Source organism: Pezoporus occidentalis, unplaced genomic scaffold, assembly GCF_034315485.1.
Source record: "Pezoporus occidentalis ecotype Australia unplaced genomic scaffold, CSIRO_AGI_Poc_V1 ctg395, whole genome shotgun sequence".
NCBI lineage: Eukaryota > Metazoa > Chordata > Aves > Psittaciformes > Psittacidae > Pezoporus > Pezoporus occidentalis.
The window spans coordinates 105,766-129,091 of NW_026915719.1; the positions used below are offsets into that span (position 1 = coordinate 105,766).

Genomic DNA, 23,326 nt, shown 5'->3' on the forward strand with positions numbered 1-23,326 from the left:
GACGGAAGGGTTGGTCTTTTATTTTCCCTTTTGCATGTGTCTTTGATACTGTCCCCAGGAGGGGATCCTGTTTCCCCAAGCCGCCCTCACTTCACGTCGCTCCTCCTGCACCACTGGGATTCACGCTGGCCTCAGGTAAAAGGAGAAGCCGGAACTGATCCGCACTTCCCGCTCCCCACACCGCGGGCAGGCTGCTGGATCCTGGTTGTGATCCCTGCACGGAGCTGCTTTGTGGCCAGGTTTGGCCTCGCTGGCTCTGGTACCGCCTGCCGGATGCTGGCAGGAGAATCTGTCCCCTTGTTTGTAAGCAGAGGAGTAGTTTTGTCCTTATCTCCATCCAGCACGGAGCATGGAGCTAGAATTTCAACTGATTGCTGCGGATTGCCCTGGGTGGCAGCCAGTGTGGGTGCCTGTGCGAAGGTGTGGGCACCCCACGTGGGGCAGAGGAGCGAGGAGGTCTGAGCTCAGAGCTGGGGTGTTAAGGATCTTGGGTTTTATTGTCTGGTGTCTCTGTGTCCCCTCTGCCCCATCTGGTTCCTTCTCTTTCTCAGGGCTGGCTCCAAAAGGCAGCAGAGAGGTACTCAGGGTGGGTGGCACACAGAGGCCATGCAGAGTGTTTCAGGGGGTACATGCATACAGGGGTCTGTAAAATGCCTGCAGAGATACCTCATCCCCAGAAGTTTCTTTGGGGGATGCTGTTGTGGTGTTGGGCCCCTGATGCTTTTGATCAACCAAATAAACCTGGGCAGTGTGGGAGCAGAGCACGAAGGCACCGAGCCCCATTCCATGGGGTGCAGTGGCCGGCTCCCCGGTGTCGGCAATGCCGACTACGTGGGCTGTGTTCGGAGGAATGACGTGTGCGGTGACAGGAGGAAGGGGATGAGCAGGAGCCGGAGCCCGGCTGTGACCCAAGGCTGGCGTGGGCAGCCACAGCGCGGATGGAGAGCAGGGGACAGCGGTGCACACGGGAAAGCATCTCCCTCCGATCGGCCCCTCTGCCTGCTGAGCATCAGCACATGGTGCTGTGAGCCCCTGCCTGCCCCTGCCTGCCCTCTTGAACCGTTTGAACTCGGCCATGGGGAAAGAAGGCCGGGCATAGGGCTTCCTCCCACCTCCCCCCTTCTCTTTTTTTGTGCTGTTAGACATGAGACATTCCTGAGCGGATATTCGTTGCCGGGGCTGGGACGCCTCCTGCCAGACAGAACTAATGGGAAGAGGGGGAATTGGTTTGGGGTTGGTTTTTTTTTCTCCCGTGTGTTGACCCTTTGAGTTATTGAAAAGCCAGCTGCAGCTCAGCCCCATACAGCGATTCCCACGTGTCTCCAGCCAGTCATTTCAGGTCTGAAGGTGGCTTGCAGAGAAATCATTGTGAGTATGGGAGAGGCAGCTCGTACTGTCGTTGTTCCTGCGGTGGGTGACATGGGTTTGTCTCTATTCCCCCCCCCCCCGCCTCGGATCAGATGTGTAATTATCAGAGCCAGTGAAGTGTGAATTATGAAGCAAAAAGCCCCCGTGAAATATTCATAACTCTGCCTCAGTGAAGGGTCAGCCTTCGGCGCTGGGGAGCTGCTGCTGTCCCATTGCCCGGCCACCATCCCATCGCCCACCCAGCTGGTGGCAGGGCAAGGAGAGGGGAGATGCAGCGAGGCAGGCAGGGAGTGGGTGACCTTGTGACGTCCCTCGTGTCCCGCTCTGCTCCACCACCTCTCATTTTTGTCCAGGCACTGTAGACATCTCTGAAAGCTGTAATCTGCAAAGCCCGGGGGGGGGCTCCACACTGCGCTGTGTGCTATTATCCCTGAGACAAAGAGGGACAGGCAGGCAGATTACCTTGGCCTTTATTTTTACATCTGGGAGCAAAGAAAAGCCTTAAACGAGCTTGCTGCCGGGGAGGGATCGAACCAGCAGATCCCCAGCTCACCCTCGCGCTCCTTCTCCTCCCCAGAAGCTGCAGGACCCGATCCCTCATGCCAGCAACAGCTTCCGTTACCCCATTGCTCCCTGCCCCACCTCAAAGCCTCAGGGCCAGGCTCAGGGCTGGGGCTCCCCTGTGTACCCTTGTTTTCTCACGGCAAGTAGCAGCTGGGGCTGAGGTGGCCAGGAGCAACCTGATGCTTGTACCCATCTTGTACCATCACCTCTGTGCCTGGTGGTTGCATGTCTGGGCTGGACTGGCAACGGGCAGAGGCAGGGCTTGCATGGCCCATCCTGCACGGCTCAGCACCAGGCTCCTGGCTATGCCAGGGGCTGTTTCCAGACGGGCCACATGCTGAGAGGTACCACCGCAGCCAGGGGCAGGGCCCCTCCATATGGTGCCCCTGGCCGGCTCCCAGCCCTGGGGCAGGTGCTCTCGGCTGGGCTATGCAGAACCTCATTGTCAGCACTCTCAGGATCTCCCTCCCCAGGCAGGGACCCCCCCTCCAGCCCCTGCTGCTCCCCTCACCCCAGCACCACCGGGGAGATGGCTTATCCTGACCAAGTCCCCAGGGCTCCCTGCACGGGATGCGCTCCCTGCAGCCCCTTCCTGGGCAGCCCCACTGCTGACAGCCATAGGGCTGGGTGGGCTTTGTCAGCCGGCCACTGAAGCGCTGACGGGTTTATGCCTGGCACTTAATTACTCCCCCGATTGCCACCACCATGCGCTGGCGAGCGGCGCTGGCTGTGACCCCGGCGAGCCCGGCTCCACTGCTGCAGCCTGGGGAGCTAATGGCAGAAGCACGCCCCACGTGGAGTTTAATTATTGGCTTTCTTCCTTAACAGAGTACATTGGCTGACCTTAATGCAATTAATTAGGGCTTAATCAACTTCTGGTGGCTCAGCAGAGCACACAGCGATTCCTGCCTTTCCAGGAGGGCTTATAAGAGGTTAAAGCGGCTGAGGATGGTTGGGATGTAGTCTGCAGGCTGAGTGGGGCTGTGCTGGCAAGTACAACTCAGCTAGGCACTGGGACAAAGCTCGCATGTCTTCCCAGGCTGGGCTTGTTGCTGGAGATGCTGGTACAGGCAGAGGTGAGCTGGACCCTGATCTGTGCCTCTGTGCAGGATTGTCTCTGCTCATAGGGCATCACCCTAAGTTTGTGTGTGGCTTTCCACAAGGCTTATCTCTGTAGCCTGTGCTGGGCCAGGACTGCCACACTCTTTGAGTGCTCTCTACTAGTGATGGGGCTGTGGATGGGTTGTACATCCAGCAGCAGCTGCTGGTGGGTGGCTCCCAGGGTGCTGGGGGTCAGTTGTGGGGAGCCCTTTCACCCTTTCCTTAGGAGGTGTTTGTTTAGAGACAAGAAGGGAGCTGTCAGTCACTGGCCCTCCCTGGACAAGAGGGAGGCTGCTTTCCCTCCCTCCCCGGCAGCAGCTAGTAACTAACAGTTCTGACTAATATTGCAGGGTGTTCCCAGCATCCCTGGCATGGGACCCTGGCTCTGCACCCGTGGCTCTTCTTGGCGTATTTGTTGGATGCCCGAAGGGATTTTGGAGACCTTCACTAGGTGTAGGTGTCCACTGTAAGGACTTATTTGCACACCTTGTGTCTCCAGCTGCTGGCTCTTAGGCTTCTGATCCAGTGGGCATCCATCAGCAATGCTGGTGACGGGGTGCCCCATCCCTGAGCTGTCGGCTTCATGTGGGGACAAAGTGACTCAGCCTTACTCTTGCCACTGGCAAGGTGGGTGTCCTTGTGCAAGCAATGGCATCTCCCAGCGAGAGCTGTGGTGATGGGGACCAGGACAGTGGCATGCCCTGCCATGTGCACTAGCATCCTGGGTGCATTGCATCGTCTCTGGTCCATTGTGCTTAAGTAGCTCCTTTCCCACAGTAGTGTGTGTGTCCCTCTGTTCCTTTGGATCCCCATGTCCCAGGCTGCCCCCAGCTGAGGGGATGCGCTACCAAGCCCCTTGTGCAGGCAGCCCTGTGCTGGGACTGGGAGGTGGCAGCAGAAGCTGTGCCAGCCGCTGTTGCCAGCTTGTTTTCTTCAGTGCCAATTCATTAATATCAAAAAGCTAATTAGGATTCCGCAGCCCTTCCCACCCCCTCGGAGGCTGGAGGATACTTGTTGTCTGTGGGATTTTGCTTAGTCCTCTGTTAAAAGAATTCAGCCCTGGTCTGTCCCAGCCTGGTGGTTTGTGTCCCTCTCTGTGCCCCCAGTTCATCCACGTGGCTAAAGCCCCTTGAAGCCTGTCAAATGGGAAGTGATATTTGCCAATAATCCCTCTGTTCTCCCGGGCAGGCTCTTCATATTCCAGCTCATTAAAAACCCCCAAACCCAGGCAGCAATAACGGTGGCTCGGGGAGAGCCCAAGCACAGATTGCTCCTGGTCAAACCCCACCAGCAGAAGAGCTGCCGGCATGACATGGCACAGCCGGATCTCACGGAGCATCGTAGGCAGAGCCCAGTCCTTCTTGCAAGCGGAAGAGGGACAAGCCCCAGTCCTCGTGCTTCCTGGGAAGCGACTGGGGATTCCCTTGAGTCACAGAGTAAATCCTGTTTCTCCCTGTGGAGGCTGTGGGGAGACCTGGAGGAGGCGGGATAAACCCTGCTATAGCTCACCTGGGCTCCCTGCCCCAGCCTCAGCCCCTTCACCACCAGCGCACTGGGCAGCAGCAGCTCCTGTGCTGGGGACAGCACAGAGCCAGCACCACTCACCTGCCCCCCCCAGGCACAACCAGCCTCTGCGCCAGGTTTTTGCTTTGCTTTGCAGGGCTTTAGAGAAAATGTGCCCCAGAGCGGGGATGCTGCTTCCTCCGGGCCCGGCAGTGGTGCTGCTCCATCCTTTCCTCTGTAGATCTGGCCTGGATGGAAGCCAGAAGGAAGCCTCGCTTCCCTGAGGACAGGTTTGTCCCATGGGAAATTCAATATGCAGAACTTCTGTAATTACTTGCCATTTTGCTGTGGTGTTTTTTTTTTTGTTTTACTGCAAAAATACCAGTTTCCGTGCAAGGAGTCTCACTGCAGCTCAAAGCGCTTCATTGCATGGGCTGGGGGTTTCCTTCTGCTTTCAAGTCAACATTTCCTCTTAAAATATCACTCAGGGAAGGCTTCTTTTTAATGCAAAAGTCTGTGATGACATTTTAAGTGGAGAAGAAAATTGCTGCTTCCTTTCAAAATGTCAGCTTTGAGTGGGGTGCATTTGGTTTTTATTTTCTCACTCCAGTGCTTCCCAGGGGAAAGCCAAACTGGTTTTGTAACCGTTGCCCCCTTGTCACCCCTAAAGTAAATCCCTTTTCTTAACCTGATGGCATTTTTGTGTCAGGGAAACTTTTGCCAGGAGCAGCTGTGCTCCGGTGGGATGCTGCCTTGGGAAGGGACAGCCCTGTTGTAGCCAAACCTGAGTTCCCTATGGCTAATCCTCTGCCACTGAACTCCAGTGGGGACCTGTGGGCGAGCTTCCACCGCTGCTTGTGGCTTCCATTGCTGCGAGGGGGGTGAACAGCATGACCAGGGTTTGAAGCTCCCCACTTTCTGCTTTCCCTCCGCCTTGTGCTCCTGGTTTATTTCACACAGCTCGCCCTGGAAATCACTTGTGTTAGATTAGGTGAGAGACTGCCGTTATCTTCCTTTTATTTATCAGGGTAATTATACCTAATGATTCACATGCTCGTGGAGAGCAATTAGTCCCAGATACAGCACCGGCAGTGTTCTTACCCAGCCTGGGCACAGTGATTCACAAGCGCGTCTTTTCGCACAGTTCATCAGATGATGATCCCTTGATGTCTGATCTGGTTTGGAGGCAGTTAAGAGGTGACCGAGCACCCGGTGGCACCATCACTGAACCCAGCTCACTCTGGTGCCGTCACTGCCACTGGCTCGCCTCCTGCGTGGGGTTTGCTGGGGACTTTGGTTGGCTCGAGCCCCTGGAGCTGTGAGATTTGTGCTGTTTGAGGAGCCACGGGGTCTCATCTGGCAATGGCTGTGGCACAGCCTGGACAAGGGAGAGCCAGGCTAGGGATGACCCCTCCATCCTCCCAAACCATGGCAGTGCCATGGCTTGACCTTCGCCTCTTCACATCTCTTGGAGCAGGTGGGTGAGGGCTGATGTGGGCAGGAAACCCTCCAGGTTTCACACGGCGCCAAGGCTCCTCAGTGAGTGTTCCTTGGGCAATAGCTCCTTGGCCCCATTCCACCCACATCCCTCTTCCAGCTGAGGGTCCCTGCTCATGCCAGTGCCTGGCCCCTGTCAAGAGCTCCTGCAGGCAGCTGGGAGCTGCTCTACTGGGCTGCCAGGGGGCTTGTGCTCTGACAGCTCCTGCAGCCCTCTAGGCTCTCTTTGGTCAGGCAGCAGAGGATGCTCTGACCACCATGGGGAGGGGGATGGCCCCTTTTCAACCCCCCCCACCAGGCGTTTCTGATGGTGCTGGGGGTTGCCCTGGTGGAGCTGATACAGCTCTGGGGACAATGGTGTTGGCAAGCAGAGAGCCCCCAAGCCGGAGGAGCCCCTGGAGGGTGATGTTTTGGGATGGGCAGAAGGGGGAGGTGTGGGTGTACCACAGGGTAAGTCTTGTCTCAGCTCCAGTGGGAGGCCCCTGTTAGCTGACAGCAAGTTCTGACACCCCACAGGGATCCTTCTCCAGTGGCTCTGGGGCCTCCCCTGCTTCCTGCTGCCTGAAGCATCGCCTCTCCTCTCTGTTTGATGCAGGGCTCCTGTCTCCCCATGGACCCTGCACAGGGGCTGGGGGGTGGGCTCCCCAGGGCACAGCCACATCCCAGCAGGGTCTGTGGCAGCCACTGCAGAGGGACTGGCCAGCACAGGGCGACTCGCAGCCTGCTGTCTTGTATGGCTTTTTATTCCTATGTGATTAAACATCCCACTTCATATAGGGATTGAAGCCGTGCAATACGCCGGGGTCCTACAGCGGAGAACAGCCCCTGTGCCATGGAGCCAGCCTCGGGGGAGCCACCAAAGCTGTATCCTGGGGTGCTGGAGGAGCGCTGCCGGCCTCAGCGCGGGCTCTGTCCTGCACCCCAGCTCTCATGGGGGGCAGGTGAGGGGTCCCAAGCTGCTTTGGCGTGAGGCCAGCACAAGCCCACTCCTCGCATTGCACCACCTTGCAAGGACAGGTGTGATTCTGCACCAGAATTATCCCAGGAGATGGGTGACGGCGTCTGGGTGCAGACACTGGAAGGAGGCGATGCCAGCAGGACATGGTAAGAGGAGGAGGAAGAAAAGGAGGAGAAAGGAGCCTGGGAATGGCCACGGCAGCAAGTGTTGTCCCAAGCGTGATGCTCTTCCAAGTTTCTCAAGAGGCCCCAGCCGCTCCTCCAAGGTTTGCATTAAATCTGTCACATTAGTGGAAGTGGTGAGAACTGTGGCTCTGGAGATAAAAGGCAGCCCCCTTCCAGCCCTCCATAAAGGAGGGAACCCCTTAACACCTACTGAAATATTGGCCATTAATCAGGCTCGTGAAAATAAAACCATCCACATCTATCATTATTGGATCCTTAATGAAGTGATAATGGGAATGCTGGGGAGCTGTGATATTAATGCCTCCTAAGAGGCAAGAGCAGAGCCAAGGGCTGCAGCCAGGATTTTTAATTTACTGCCAAAAGCCCACGCTGTTAATAACGCCCTTACTTCTCCTGGCCATTAGCACTGTTTGGCTGTAAGCAGCCCACTAAGGAGAGCGAATCAACCCCAAACACACCTGTGATTCACTCCCCTGCTCCCTGCCCAGCTGTGGGGTGTGCTTTTCCTCAATGGCAGTCCCTGTGTCCCCTGCCAGGGAGCTGTTGGCCATGCCCACCCACCTCCCTCCTTCCTGGAAGCTGGCTGCTGTAGAATGTTGCCCTTACATTAAAGAGGGAGGGGACTGAGAGCATCCAAACCAAGCAGCTCTTATTGTCTTCACTGTGTCTGTGACTTGTCTCCCTAGGCACAAGCACATCGGAGCAGGGATGGCGTGGAGCTGGTTCCAGCATGGCCTGCATGCTGGATCCCCTCATTGTGTGTAACCGTGGCTGCACTCCGGATTTCATCATTTGCCCGGGTATGCTCACACGATGCCAATAACCCATCCGGGACAGTGCAGCAAGCCCAAAGCCCTGCTCAGCTGCTGTGACTCACTCAAGTTCCCAATGGGAAGCTCATTGCTGCTCCAGGCTCTGACAGCCCACTGTCACTTGGCAGGTGAGCGATGCTGTTGTGTCTTTAGATGCAACTGTTACCTCGCAAATCCTTGCCAGTCCTGACCACTGCAGGCCAAATGTGTGCTGGGTCACGCATGGGGTGTTCTGCTGTCAGCAAAGGGACTGCAGGGCAGAGGGAGCTGGCTCTGGGCTGGAGCAGTAACAGGCAATTCTGTGCTAAGCATTGACCATAGGAATAAACCTGTGCCTTGTTTATGGGGGCTGCATGCAGTTCAAAGCTCCTTTCCTCCCTAGGTAGAAGATGCACAGGGTTCACCTAAGGAATCCCTCAGAAATGGAGTTTTGATCTGTTTAGGTAGAAGCATCAGAAGAGGAGAAGTGTTTTGGTAAGCTGGGTGTTCTTGGTCAACCTCCCCTTGCCCTGTTATCTTCTCATTAGAAAAGGGGACAAGAACAAAAGCTGTATACGGAGGCCAGGCAAATGTAGATGTGAAGTGCACTTCAAACAGCTCCATCCTTTCAGCAAACCTCTTATTAGCCTGCCTTCCTCCCCAGCACAAACTCCTTTTAATCACTAGTGAAAAGCCACTGTTCTGAAGGGAAGGACAGGGTACATGTGGTAGGCATTTCCCAGGAGAAGCCAGCAAATGGGAGCCCAAGGTCTTATGGACTTGACAAGAGATGCAGCACAAGCAGCAGCTCCAAGGACTAGCACAGTGCTCAGCAATGAGGCAGGGTGCAGAGCACAGGGTATGGTGCCCCTGTGGCAGCGTACCTAGGCTGGCTGGAGATGCCAGGCATGCCAGCCCAAAACTGGAGTCACACTGGACTTCACTGGAGCAGAACTGGACAGGAAGCATTAACAACATTTTGGAGCCAGCTTTAGCCTGGCTGCAGCTAGTGTTTTTTTGCTGTATCAGTGCACATGTTAGTGCCCCACAGTGCTGGCATGCTGGGCATGGAGGAGGTGACCTGCCAGCAACCTCTGGACTAAAACACACAGCACAAAGCACCTTCTCCTGTGCAACCACCACCTGACATCGCAGGGGCACTGTGAGCTCTATAACACTTGGCAGGCTTTCCCCAGCAGATCTCAAAGCTGTTTGCCAGCATGAGCAAGTTCAGGCATGTTACAGAAGACCTGCAGACTCACAGGACAAATGAGACGTGTGGATGAGTTTAACCCACCGGGATAAGACCGGGGTTTTGAAATCTCCAGGCCTGTGCCTTGACACTGCCTCTGGGCTGTGGCCCAGACAGTCCAGCTGCCAGCCTGGCATTGATACCAGGCCCCATGGTGGTCCTGCTGATATCCCTACTTGTTGGAGACTGGCTTCAAAACCAAAGCAGGAGGTGTTGCATCCTTCCCAAATCCACCCTCTGATCCATCTTGGAGCAGGGCGCAGAACGACTGCAGTGAGACACCACGACTCACGGTGTTGGTGCAACAGTGTTTTTATGTCACGAGATGAGATCAGCCACAGAGAGTCTGGAAAGAGTCTGAGTCAAGCGTGTCCTATTAAATTAGGGCTGGATTTTCAAAGGAGCTCAGCTTCTACTTAGGCTCTGTAACAATCAGGCAGACATTCAGTCGGACATGTTGGGTCATACCGGCTGCTGGGCTGAAGTCCTTTGAATATCCAGCCAAAACCATCCCCGTGCCTGTTGCTACAGGCAGAACCCTTCTGAAATCCCGTCCCACTGCAGGCTCCATGTCCTGGGAAACCCAGCTCATCTCTGCTCTCCCACATATGTGCTGCAGTAGGTGATGGAACTGTGATAAACACCTCATCCTCATACATGCGGGGGAGCGGCTCCCTGTCAGAGCACAGCTCCAGCAGCTTTGCCCTTTGATCAGCTCAGCAGCATGGGTCAGGAGAGCTGAGCATGAAGGTTTCCTTGCCTTTTGTTCTGTGGAATTAGCAGAGTTAATCAGAGTGACAGCGACTTCTGCCTCGGCACAGGAGAAAGGTCAGTGGCTCAGACTGGGTGCATGACTGTTTTCTAGGCAGTTGGAAAACAACACCGTGGAAGCTCACAGCACACACGCTGCTGGCACGGAAACTCCCACCAGGGATGATGTTCCTGCAGAGGGAAGGAGGCTGGAAGAGGAGGACCCCACTCAGCTGGCTTGCTGCTGCAAATCAGCCATCCCCATCCTTATGCTGCACAGTGAAGGTAGACCACCCTCTGTCACTGTCCTGGGCACTGCTTGTGTCATGGGTCCGGCACCAAGCACTTCTCTGCCAATGTGCCCCTTAGCTACGCTGGTGTGCATCATGCTGGGCTTGAGGTCTCTGCTGAGGTATGCTGGTGTGGGAGAAGCTGCAGCGCACTGGAGTGGGTGCTGGGTGTCCCCTTCCCACCATGTTCCCCAGCACCTCCTTGCCTTGAGCTGGGCAGGCTTTGCCACTGCTTTTACATCTTTTGGTCTCTGTAACGCACTTCTGTGAAACTGCATAAGCCCGCTGCTGAGCTGCTCTTGAGGTGCAACAGCCGCTGTGAGGGCTCTCCCTGGCAGCCCTACCATGGCCTTCATTTCCTCGCATCATTTAACTACAGTTGAAGCAGTCACAAGTGTGGTGGCTCTCAGCAGTAGTGTTAAATCCGGCCTCTACGTCTGTAATGTGACCTCTTATCTCCCTCTGATTCTAATTACAAGTGCTTGCTTTTGCTGTGGATGTCCACTCCTGTGTCTAATTAGTGGACTATTTCTGTCAAAGACAGTAGCACCCTCAAAAGCAAGCCCTAATTTAAGTAGTTTACATTTGTCTGCAGTGTTGATGCCTTCCTTTACCCCGGGTCCTAATTAAATGCATCTGGATAGCTGCAGAGGGACCTCTCAGGATCATTCCATGGCCCTAATTAAAATGGCCTGGATGTCCATGACATTGGTGCCTGTCAATCCTGTCACCAGGAGGTGATGTCCACCTTGGAACTGGCTGAAGAAGGCATAGGAGTCGTTGCTGCTAAGGAAAGCCTCCACATCAAGGCCCTCCTGCAATGCCTCAGTCACCAGCTCTGGGCTGCAGAAAGCTCCGGCTGCCTCCGTCGGCCCGTCCTGCCCGTCCGTTCCACCGCTGAGGAAGAAGATCTCACAGCTCCCTGGGGAGCTCCTGGCTTCCACGGCCCGTGCCTTGTGCAGCCCCAGCCCCACGCGCAGGACCAGCTCCTGGTTCCTCCCTCCCTTGCCGGTTCCTTGGAGCTGGACTGTGGTTTCTCCGCCGGCCAGGATGCACACTGGTGTTTTAGACCCTAATCCTCGCAGGGCCTGTAGAAATTCAGCAAGGTTCAGACCTGGGATCTGGAGCTCTGCCACCAGCTGCAGGAGATCCCTCCTCACCTCATCACTCTGGGGCCCTTCTCCGAGGCCGGCAAAGCGCAGGCAGAGCAGCCGGATGAGCTGGCAGTACAGCGTGGCAACGCGGCCAACGTCCCCACAGACTGCTGCGCTCAGAACCAGCGTGGTGTAGCCCAGGCCCTCAGCTTGGCGCTTGGCCTCGTCTAGAGCCAGCCTGTTTGACCCGATGATGAAGTTACAAACGTGGGAGAAGTCTTCTGGAGCAGCGGGCTTGGTGGGAGAGCTGGACAGGACCGCTTCCACTGACCTGGGCAGACTGTGCAGCACGTTGTATTTGGTGAGTATCTGAAGGCAGTCTTGGACAGTGTGGGAGCTGGCAGCAGTGGGGCCGCTTGCTATGATGTCCAGGGGGTCACCAATCACATCAGAAAGGATGAGGCTCACCACCTACAAAAAGAAATGCCCACAGATTATTGTGGGAGGCAGAGCATGCAAGAGCCCTGGCATAAGCACTGCTCTGAGCTATACTTGTACCACCCTCATGTCAAAGGAGATGGAAATGGGTAGATGTTGGACCATTTTTGGTTTAGGGTCCTGTGAGTGTCACCTTGCCCTTGAACCCACAACTCTACAACATCCTTTGATGCTGGACCATCGCTTTGGAAGATGTAACCCGTGACACTGCACTTGTCAGCGCACTTACAGCCTAGTGTGGGTTCAGCAATGGCGTGTGCTGAGAACAGCCCCTAGGGAGTGCCATGTTGGACTCTGTGGTGGAGCACCAGCACACTGGAAGTGCCTGCTGCATGAGGGCTGGCGTCTGCTGAGTGGTGTGATGGGACAGCCAACACACACCAAGTCTGACATTTGCCTCTTTCATCTCTGTCTCCCTGAGAGTTTTGGGTCCTTGGTGAAATCTGAGCCACAGTACTCAAACGGTGTGTAAAGGCTGCTCACTGAGTGAGGAGAAAATCCTCCAAATGCTTAGGTCAGTTGATTAAACCCCTATTTCAGGGGCCGGTGGGTGATCTCTGGGCAAGCAGGGGCTTCTTCTCCATTACCTGTGCAGGATATGAGAGCCGGGCAAGTCCTCCACCCTTCAGCAAGGACAGAGTCTTCCGGACAATGTTCAGCTCTTGTATGGCAGCTCCTCGGGAAGCCAGCATCTTTGTGAGTTTCTCCTTCTCTTTGAGGAGGATGGGAGGGATGGGAGCAGGCAGTAGGGCTGACCCACCCCCTAGGATGCAGAAAAGATGGCAAGGACATCAGGAGAGCAGGAACACGACAGAATGAAAGCAAGGCTGTTCAAAACTTGTGCCTTTCCTCTTCCCTCATGAGTGCATAGAGAGAAGGCAAAGGTCAGTGGGGACTATGCTAACATCTCTGCATAATTCAGTCTTCGCTGATGGGTTTTAGTCACAGTTGTCCTGCACTGCCTGCACTCAGCTACACCTCATCTGGGCAGTGTAAACCTCGCTGCACACCTGCAGTGGTGTGGGGACAACAAAGAAGGGCAACCAATTACTATCCCCACTACCCCATATATAGTGAATCATCTGATAGATGCGGGCATTGGAAATGCAGAAAGAAGGCAGGTTCCAAAGGAAAAGTGGAATGGATGGAAAATACGGAGTAGAAAGGAGCAAGATCTGAGCAGAGAATGAACATGCACAGAAGTACAGCTGAAAGCTACTGTCAAAAGGCAAAGCCTGCTCAGAGGTTTGAGACAAACCAGCATCAATAAAACATGATGAGCAAGAAAAACAAATGCAAATGCCTATGTTTCAGTCAATAGCCAGGGATCTAGCTGAGAGGCAGGAGCAGTTGGGGACCGGCTGCTGTGTGGGAGTGCACATGCATAGGGAGTCGCAGCCACGGGGAGATCCTGTACAGGCTCCCTGAAGGGCTGAGGAGTCTCTTGGGGATTCCTGCAGCCAAAGAACAGGAGGAAGCCCAGCGAGTGCAGCTAGATTCCAGTCACTTGGGTGTTTGCCTAATGCCACTACTCTCTCTGCACCAGATCAGGCTCCAGCATCCATAGAGGAACAGTCACTGAGCAGAGACCATGGCGTTTCTCCAGAGCTGCTCCAAGCCCCTGCATGCTTTTGACCTGTGACACTTGCTCACCCAGCTGAGCTCAGGCTGGGGTGATGTCACTGCATCCCTCTGATGCACAATATCTGCCTTCCTTACACCAGCCCTCGACCCAGCAGCCAGGGCCTGGGTGTGTTCAGGTCTGTAGCTCATTGTGTTGGAATGTGGGGGCCTTGTTTCCACTGGCCAGGAAGCAGCAAAGCCCTATGGAGGGTCAGTCCCAAATCTCAGCTTACAGACTTGCACCCCTGTACAAGTTTGGAGCACGTAAGTACACCAAGTGCTTGCTTCTCCAAGTCTGTATCCCCAGATATAAGGAGGGGGCAGGAGGAAAGCATCTTCTTGCCAAGGGGTGAGAGCAGCTGGCAGGCTGTGCCCAGAGGTGTCATCTCACAGTGGTGGCATGACCTCAGCACCCAACCTGTGCAGCCAGTGCTGGGAGGCAGCATGTCCACTGCAGTAGCAGGTAGCTCCATGCCCTCCCTTGCTGCATCCCTAGAGAAAGGCTACACAGGAGAAGGGAGAGGTGAAATGACAGGTGCAAGTGTCAGTGCTGAAAGGGCTGGCACAGCACAGTGCTCCCACATGGGCAGGCAGCTGGAGGGCCCCCAGCAGAGCCCATTCCCTGGGATCCCCATGCTACCTGAGATGAGCACAAGGAGCAGGTCATCTGCAGCCAGACCCTCTGCCAGTTCCTGGATGGCAAGTGCTCCCTTCAGAGCCTCGGCGTCCGGGAGGTTGTTCTTGGCACCTTCGATGACCTGGATTTTGCTGTGTGGCTTCAGCAGCATCTCCCTGGTGAGGTAAGAGAGGCAATCACACCACTGACACGTGCACCTTCACAGGGCTGTCACTCAGCAGAGAAATGGGCCTGCTGTGCCAGAGGTGCACAATGAGAGACCAAGACAGGGAGGTGGCCTTTGCTGAATGTCTCCTGCCCAGGCCTGCAGAGGCAGTGCATCCAGCACAAGAGCCGGGCTGTGTCATCGGTGACACTGGGACGTGATGATGGTTGAAGACCGATGTGGTGTGGTGGATGGGGTGAGCACCAGAGCGAGGGTAGTTGGAACGGACTGAATGGGCCACAGCAACATTGCACAGAGGATAAATCTGTCAGCCTCCCCCCAGAAAATGCCCAGGTATGGTCCCCTTACTGCATTCCTGCTCGCTGCAGACTCTCCTGGATGCCCAGTGGCACATTGATGATCCCCCGAACGAGGTGATCTCCCAGGATCTCTTCTGCTGCCGCAGCCATCCCCAGCACAGCTTTGCCAAAACCTACCAGGTACAGGTTCCTCTTCACTGGGAAGGCCCTGCCCTTTACCAGCAGCTGAGGGCACCCATCTTGCTGGAGCTTCAGAGCCCTCTTCAGCATCGGAGCCGGCCGGACAGTGCCCACTGCACTGCAGAAGAGGGTCAGTGCATGCTCACGGAGGGACATGGTGCACAGGTGGCCAGGGTGAGTCAATCTGCTCAGTGAGGTGGGCTTGGACACGACACGTTCTGCCAATGCTGGCGAGGCTTTAAGAGCTGGGGCCGCTGACACCCTCCAACCTGCAAAAGAATGTGAACAGTTTTGCTAGTAGAAGAGCCAGGGCTGACACAGAGAGCAGGGAGGGCAAAACACCAACCATGGAGCTCTAGCTCCTCTTTCCTCTAGGTTAAGGTGCTATATCAACAGCACTTTCAAACCTCTCTTCAGTCAGGTGGGAGGCAAAGGCAGTGTCACATTCAGACTACTTGTCAGCTTGTGGTTCGCTGCAATCCCATCACCTCCCACAGAGAAGGTGAGTCCTGCCAGCCAGCTTCTCCATCACTGTACATTTGCCACTGGCAAGCCATCATTTCTATTAGTTCAGTGTTTGATGCCTTTCCAAACTGTGGAAGATGCTCTCTGTCGTGGAGAGAGCAGGGCATCTGGGTGGAACAGCTTTCGCTACGTTAACTCCCTGCTTGTGCCAGCCAAATGCTGATGTCATTCTCTGGCTGCACATTGCCCCATGTGTCCCTGCAGCATCAGGCATGGACTTGAGAGAAACAACAGGCTTGCTGGCTGCCTGATCCCTTACTGCTGGTGGCCACAGAGAAACAACAAATAATGAGGTTTCCCAGCTGTCCAGCAAATTAACACAAGGCTTCATTTGCCTTTACTTTTTAGTCCTTTATTATCCATTAAAATCACATTTAAAGCCCAAGTAAGGCCTCAGGTCCTGCAAAGTTGCCAGCTGTGTCTGCAAAAGCCCATTTGAGCTAGTCTCCTCTATTAGCATTACACGCAACAGATCTTCATGTGGACAGAAAGATCTCAACTGCTGGAGGGCAGGCACTTGTCTTGACAGAGGAAAGGCAGCCCCTGCCAGTACACATGCATCTATTCCCTCCCAGCATTTCTCCTTCTGTCTGTTAACTGGCAGGAAGTTCAGTGCTGCTTTCTCAGGATCAAAGATCCTTGTGATCTGTGTCTCTTCTGCTCATGGTAATTATGGTGCTGGCAATTAAGACAGGGTGCCAGGAGGCTGAAGCAGCCTAGCAACACAAAGGATCGCAGACCCATTCGAATTACCTGAGAGAGTTAATCTTCCCTCTAGTAAATGGATGTGTTTCAGTGCAAGACCAGTGGCTGGCTTCTTCCGGGAGAGCTCATGAGTCCAGAGGTCTCTTTGTCCTAATACTCTCATAGCACTGCAAGGTGTTAATCATTAAGCCAGGCAAGCTTCCCAACAGCTCCTCTGGATCTAAATCTGCCTTATTTTGCTGCAAGGACCCAAAGGTTCTGTGCAAACCTCTATGCAAGCACCTTCTCAGACAGCGAAACCTGGACACACTCTGAAATCTAAAAGACAAAGGACCTACAGGTAAAACCATATGGAGAAGCACAGGTTTGCCAGAGAAAAAAAAGAAAAAAAATCCAAGAATCATTTAAGTTGTAAAAGACCCTTAAGATCAAGTCTAATTGTAAATGATTCAATGCTTAGGAGATTTTAAAGGTAAAACCCCAAAGCACATAAACTACCTGACTATACTCCCTTTAGGTACTGGCCAGAAGGACTGGCTTTTCAGTCACAAAGAATAGAGTTCCTGACCAATTCTGTGACTAGACTCTTAAACTTCATAGCAGCTGATGCTGCCAGCAGGTCAAAGCGCAGATCCTCAGCCCTCTTACAGTGAGGGCCAGAGTAACTGTGCTAACACCAGTGACTCCAGCTGTGCACCTCTCAGGAACTGAGATTAGCATCTCCATTCCCAGCAGGTCTCTGATTCACCTGGCAGCACAGTGCAAGCAGGAAGGTGTTACAAAACAGAGGTGCATCGCACCCCAGGTTGCCTCGTCCGAGCTGCGGGACAGGGTTTGCAGAAGTGGTTGGAGAAAAGGGCTTAAATGGAGCCAGGGGAGTTTTAAAAAATAATCTTTTATTAGATTAGGCTCTGTCTCTGCCTTGATGCTTCTGTGTGGGGCTGACCCTGAAGAGCAGGGGATTGAGCACAACAGACCTGCAACTGCGGCTCCTGTCACACGTGCCCTGCCGGTGGCTCCGCTCAGCTCCGACTCCAGACACGACACAGCAGGCGTGAGTTGTTTAAAAGCAATCCTCCCCTCTGGAGCTGAGAAAAAGAAATGCCAGCTTAATTCATCTGGCACTCGTGTGCGTACTGCTAATGCTTGCTCTGGAAAGCGTTTCACTACAATAGCAGGCATGTAATTTCTTTTCTGCACTCTGAACTCAGATTATATTTTAACCATCAAGGCCTGATCCAGAGCCTGTTGAAGTCAGCATGCGTCTTTCTATTGCTCTTAAGGATTTTACAGCATGCTGCCTGATGCTGATCATGGTGCACGGGTGTAAACATAGAGTAAACCTGGTGTAAAACCCCCTTGCAGTCAGAAGTTACCCGACTTTACACCAACACAACAGGGAGCTGAATCTGGCACAGGCCCATTAGCTCTGGAGGTCTCAGTGTGCAACTCTGCTCCTTGTCAGCTTTGATTAGACACGCAGGCTCACTGGAGGCTCCCCTTGGAATGGGGGTGCTGCTAATGATGCCACAAATCCATTTTTATGTAATTTATTTATACAGTCTCAGGCACTGGGTACTGAACATCACCAGGGACCAGCTATAAATCAGTGCTATGAAATCCACTGTAGATATTAACAAAAATTAAAACTCCTAGTCATTTCTCTAGGGCTTTAAAAACAAAAATCAAGAGAACTGAACATCACCCCACGCCAAAGCACAGGCAGCCTTGGAAAGAAAGATAATCCAAGTGGCAGCTCTTGAGCTACCTCCAGGATAGTGAGTCTAGAATTTATGTTATTGCTGGTTAGCTGCTCTGTATTGCACATGAAGAAATTACATCCTCACCTCCCTGCATTTTCCTCTTCCCACTGCTGGATGGGAAGAATCTGGGCTGGGAGAAGGGGCTGATGATGTGGCTCATGTTGCTTCACGCACTAATATTTGTTCCCTGGTTTCTCAGGGAAATCACATAGGGATGAATGAGTACTCTTCTATATGGATAGAACGTGGCATACTATAGGCACCAGTGGCACTCAGGTTTATACCTTCCCTTTGTCCCTGCTCAGAATAATTTGGAGTTTGGGTATAGATAGTCTTTTGAAAAGTTGGGAGAAAAATGATGCTGAGAATTGCCTGTTCCAAAGAGAGCAGGAATACTATAAGGGATTTAGATTAATCCCCTTTAAATGGAAACTTCTTCAGCTTTCATTGATGAATAATGTTCTCCATCTACATACTTGCTTGCATGCATTACCATTAGAAATCGTTCTTCATAGGGCTCCTCCTAAGCCTGCACTGTTAACTCACCACAAAAAGCAGCAAACCCCCAGCTCCTCATTTTCACTTTCTCTGGGAAAGAGGGAGGGAGAGGAGCTGGACTCTGATAAAATACAGGCAAAGTGCTCGTTTGCATTACCTTTCATTAACTTTTTAATTAAAGCAATTCTGCAGGCAAGGAGCCAAAGCCAGAAGGAGACAGAAACAATCAGCACTGGGGGCAGAAATGTGGTAAGCTGCCAGGTAAATTGGATGGTGGCATGAGACCAAAAGCATGGACACAGGGGGGTGCAGTCTGAGCCATAAACTTGGAGTCACACTGGGGAAAGAAAACGGTGAACAAATGAGCTGGCCATGCCCATGCAGTGAGAAAAATGAACCAGCACCTTGCTCCATGGCATGTATCTGAAAGCCAGAAAAATATTCCCTTCTAGGAGCCAGCCGGCCATCGCTGGGCAGAGCTGAGCCATTCCAGGTGCTGTGGTTAGAGGGTTGTTCAAGGGTTTGCATCATGGGCTTGTGGTTTTCTTGAAGCTGGAGCAATTGCGCTTGCTGCAGGCCAACACAATCACACATCCCAAGCGTTTCAGGTGCTGCAAGATCAGAGGATGCTGTACATTTAATGCTCCAGGATGTCTAATTGAACTGAGATCTTCAGGGGCCTAAATTAGCTTCTCCTTAATGTCATCAGGTCTTCTCTGGATTTCCCCCCGTGTGGCAGTGGTTGGTGGCTGGCCCACTGTGCACAGGGTCAACTCCAAAATCCCTCAGGGGCTTGGAAAGTACTTGCTATGTCACTGGATCCCAAGTGTTCCAGGATAATTTTGAGCTCAAGCTCTAAAGACAGATTACATCTTTGTTACAGCAGTAAACTACCAGACACAGCAAGTTTTAGCAGTGTCTCTTGCTACTCATTTTTCTTGTTGCATGACTTTCTTCTGGCCTCTCAGTATGTAAATTACTGCTAGGCTCACCAAGGCTCACAGCTTCCATCTTTCATGCCTCACCATGGGAGTTTACCCACGAAGTACAACAGAGTGGAGATTGTACTGCCTTAAACTCCCCTGTTCCCACTTACTGACACATCTTTTCTATCATTTGATATATCAACTTCAATTTGCCTGGTGAGCCCTGCTCAAACTCAAACTTGCTGCTCCAGATGGTCCCAAAAGCATTATGAGAAAATTTTCCAGGAGATGCACTGAACCCAGGAGGAAAGCAAAGCAGTGAAGGTTTGTTCCAACTGACTATTCTGGGAGGATTAGCAGGGGAATTTTTGAGACTAATCTCTTTAAATGAAAATTTTAGAATTTGATTAATTTTTTAATCTGCACATGGATTTGCATAAAATTACTGCACTGCCTCATTCATTGTGTGAAAGAGAAAATGTCTGCAGCCAGGATGGACTGGTCAGCTATGAAGTGTCCAGCACACACGTGGGTGTGCAATGACAGGGTGAAAGGTCCTTTTGCTCCCACTCCCTGTGGTGCTCCTGCATCCATAACTGGGAAAGAAGATGAGGGTAGACAGTAGCAAAATGATGAGACCAGAGAGCTGCCCTTGCAGGCAGGCAAGGGAGAAAGTAGAACGGAGTTCGAATACCTTTGTTTCAAGAACATGCTGAGCTCTGGAAAACCCAGGAGTCCTAATTTCCAATACGTGGCCTTCTATATGTTTCTTGGAAAAGAAATATGCCGCACTCATGACTGATTTACTCACCAGGAAGGTGTCAACAGCATCTCTTTGCCTTTGATGGGGAATGTAGCCTAAGGCCAAACACAGGGATGATAAGTGTTCTGTTCAGCATTTTATATATATAGATCACTATCATTAGTAAAAAAAAAATAACTGGATTTGACATATGCATCTTACTAGCTTTTCTAGGTCATACTCCCTTCACTCCCTATATACCTTTTGGAAATGATTTTCCCAGGCACTAGGGATTGCAGGGAGGAAATATTTTTCAGTAAAAAAATCATTCTGTAGCTCAATGCAGACCAGCACTACCCTGAAGCCAAGTCCATGCCAAGTCTACTTCCTTTCATGCTGTAATTTCTCAAACTCCCTGAGTGAACTTGCAATCAAAGTTGAGAGCCATTTAAAGTACAGGGAAGGATCAGAGTATCCTAGAGAAGATGAAAAGATGCCAGCCTTGAGAACTGGAATAACAGAAAGGGGTCGAAATTCAGTACTGCAAAATACAAGGTCATGCTCTCTGGGATTAATAGCAAAAAATTATGAGCTCTTCAGTTGGAAATAACATAAGAGGAGGAAGAGCCAGGAATATTAATCAGTCACAGGATGACAATTACAGCTGCCCTCTAGGCTACGGGAAACGCAGAAAGCAGCAGATGTAATCTACCTTGACTCTAGTGAGGTTTTTGACACCATTTTCATGAGCAGACTGAAGAAGTGTGGGCTGGGCATACGTACTGTTGGATTCATTGAAAAACAGCTGGAGCACTGGGCTCAGAGGGTAGAAATCAGTGGCTCGCAGCCCAGTTGACAGCTGATAATCAACAAGGGCTCTGCTGCGGTTCATGTCGCCCTACGGCTTCAATACAGAGGGCAGCCCAAAGTGCTTGATTTGGGAGAGGTGCTGCTGGAGCCACCTTCCAGAGGAATTGTGATAAACTCAAAGTCAGGGCCAACAGAAACCTCGTGTCATAAGCAAGGAGAAGTATGAAGTTTTGCTGCTGGGGCAGGATCCCCCTGTGCATCAGGGCACTCTGGGAATCAAGTGGTGCAACCAGCTATGGAGCAACCCAACAGCAGCTACAACAGCTTGAAGGGTGGCTATAAAGACAGCAGCTATGAACCCTTCTTAGTAGTGGCAGAAAGTATAAGTAAGGAACAACGGCCAGAATTTGCAAGTGAGGACATTCACATTGGACATGACTGAAGAGTTCTTTACAGGGAGGGTTGCACAGTACTGGATCAGGCCGCGCAGAGAAGCTGTGCTCTCCGCGCTAGGTGGTTTTCAGGGTTTGGCTAGACAAAGCCATGGCCAAGCTGATCTTGTGCTGGTGGCCATCCTTCACTGAGCAGAGCGTGGAGCAGGTAGCTCCAGGGGTCCCTTCTCCCCACACTTCTGCGATTCCATGTGGTAACAGCAGGGTCAGAGTTCAATGGTCCTGAGCATCACGCTTAGTTTCAAGAGCCCATAAAGAGAAGCCAAGTTGTAAGATGCAAGCCCCTCTCCACACAAGTGTTAAGTCATAATTGCTACCCACAGAGAACCATCACCCCCACTGGAGTTCAGCAGAAATATATTCACCTGAGCAGTGTTGTTTCCAGAAGCATCTCTCTAAAATTCACGAGCACTCATCTGAGCAAGCACAGGTCTGTTTGTATTGTGCAGGTTATGGTGGTATCTAATATGGAAATGCACAGGTAGAATGACTGCATTTGATCAATATTATTCAAGCAGCAGTTAAGCATTTTTTTCCATTAACTAGGGCCATTATCTATAATGCCTACTTAATATGACAGTTTGCTAGGAGATCCAATTATCCCGCCACATAAATTCCAGCTGGGTATAAACTGACAAATGAAGTTCCAGCCATCAGGAACAAAGGCAGAAGAAAGAATAAGGGAGTGACAAAATATCAAATCAACAACCCACAGTGTTATACAACTGTAAAACTAACCTAAGTATTGTAGGTGTTTTGAAGTAAATTGCCTTATGATGGTATCAGTGAGTCACCTTCAGGGCCCACATCAGATAATCCAGGCTTTGATCATGCAAGTCACAGTGTGCAAGAATTCTGTGCTTCTCTACAACCCCCCATCACACAGAGATCAGTTGTGGGTTTTGCACTGACCTGCAATCGTGCAGCTGACCCCGAGGCCTCAGAAGCAACAAAGGTGTCTTGTGTTGAGAGTCCCCAGACACCGGTGTGAAAATCCTGCCTCCGTATCAAAGTAACATGGGTGAATCATCCCGATGAGCCGATCCCATCACAGCATGAAGGGGTGAATCAGGTTAGACGGCTAAACCTGTAACGGTGAACAGTGGGAGCAAGTAATCTGAGAGAAGACTTGTGTTTCACTGAATTGTATCTGCACATAAAGTAAGCCAGCATGTTTGAAGGACGAGCATGCAGACCTCTGGCAATAGTTCCCGGAGTTACTGTTGTTTGACCACAGGAGGGCAATATTATTCTAAAAGCAAAATCGAACTCTATTCTGGAGACTGAAAGGAGAATACCATTAGCATTTATGAAGGCATCTATCTACGTTTTGTTGGGGTTTTTGATTCCGAGGTCCTGAGAGGTAGAAATGACAAAGGAGCTGGCGGCGTTCTAAAATGAAACTAGTGGGGCACTGGCAATCTTTGGGGGTGGGGGAGATTCTCACAGCTGCTATTATACCCCAGGAATAACTTTTTAAGGTAAGAGATGTACAAAAACATGACTACAGAGCCTGACATCGGGATTCACGAGAGAAAAGAGTAGCAGTTCCAACGTGTCTGTGTTGGAGCACCAGCCTCAAACGCCAAGGTGCCTTTCTCACAGGCTGTGCGGTGCTCATCTGTACCTGACATGTTACAGGACGCGAGCTGTGGTGTTCCTGTAGCACTGCTCGGGGCCCAGGGTTTGGAAGAATAAATAATACTGAGAAACAAAGATGTGTAATAAGGGCTGGGGGAGGCCTGGGTGCGGGATCGGGAAAACGTCTCCACCAAAAGGGTGAGGCACCGGAACAAGTCTTCCCAGGGAGGTGAAGCGGTGAAGTCACCGTCCCTGGTGGCGTTTCAAAGGCCTGTAGATGCCGCACTTGGGGACACGGCTTAGTGGGGGGCAGCGGGGTGGTTCTGGGGTAGCGCTCGGGCTTGATGATCTCAAAGGTCTTTTCCAAGCCGAACACTTGCGTGGTCCTATGAAGGCAGGGGCACAAAGCGAGGCGGCCGGACCTGTGCCTGAAGGAGGGGGACACGGCTCAAACACCCGCGAGACGCGCTCCCGGGGCGGATCCCTGGGGACGCCCCGGCCCCCCCGACCAGACGAGCCCGCGTTCCGCCGCTTCCCCCCGGCTCCCTCGGAAGCTGCCGCGGGGAAC

The 23,326-nt window shown here is 52.5% G+C and overlaps 1 protein-coding gene and 1 long non-coding RNA gene across 9 annotated transcripts; one reads left to right on the top strand and one right to left on the bottom strand.

Moving 5' to 3' along the window:
- The first annotated feature begins 2,895 nt into the window (after positions 1–2,895).
- On the top strand, positions 2,896–3,551 carry LOC134170933 (uncharacterized). The gene is made up of 2 exons (XR_009967416.1): positions 2,896–3,008; positions 3,384–3,551. It is a non-coding gene; the product is annotated as an uncharacterized LOC134170933 (long non-coding RNA).
- A 5,964-nt stretch (positions 3,552–9,515) lies between these two features.
- On the bottom strand, positions 9,516–22,530 carry GLYCTK (glycerate kinase). Of its 8 annotated transcripts, XM_062632721.1 has the most exons (8): positions 22,090–22,530; positions 21,543–21,639; positions 19,985–20,031; positions 16,964–18,858; positions 14,626–15,025; positions 14,115–14,266; positions 12,439–12,614; positions 9,516–11,824 (listed from the first exon to the last, which is right to left on the bottom strand). In XM_062632721.1, exons 4-8 carry the CDS (start codon positions 17,166–17,168, stop codon positions 10,925–10,927), a joined length of 1,833 nt encoding a protein of 610 aa, XP_062488705.1. In that variant the 5' UTR covers positions 17,169–18,858; positions 19,985–20,031; positions 21,543–21,639; positions 22,090–22,530; the 3' UTR covers positions 9,516–10,924. The 8 variants fall into 8 exon arrangements, with proteins under 8 accessions (XP_062488705.1, XP_062488711.1, XP_062488712.1 ...); XM_062632727.1 differs by lacking the exon at positions 16,964–18,858 and having other exon boundaries at positions 22,090–22,519; XM_062632728.1 differs by lacking the exons at positions 16,964–18,858; positions 19,985–20,031 and having other exon boundaries at positions 22,090–22,519.
- Positions 22,531–23,326: the final 796 nt, after the last annotated feature.

Bases quoted from the DNA above. Each gene is read 5' to 3' on its own strand.
- GLYCTK (XM_062632721.1), bottom strand. From the start codon at position 17,168: ATGCCTGCTATTGTAGTGAAACGCTTTCCAGAGCAAGCATTAGCAGTA. The intron at 15,026-16,963 runs GTCTGTTGTGCT...ATTCTTTTGCAG, and splicing joins GACAGGAGCCGCAGTTGCAG to GTTGGAGGGTGTCAGCGGCC. The intron at 11,825-12,438 runs GTAATGGAGAAG...TTCTTTTTGTAG, and splicing joins GGCTCTCATATCCTGCACAG to GTGGTGAGCCTCATCCTTTC.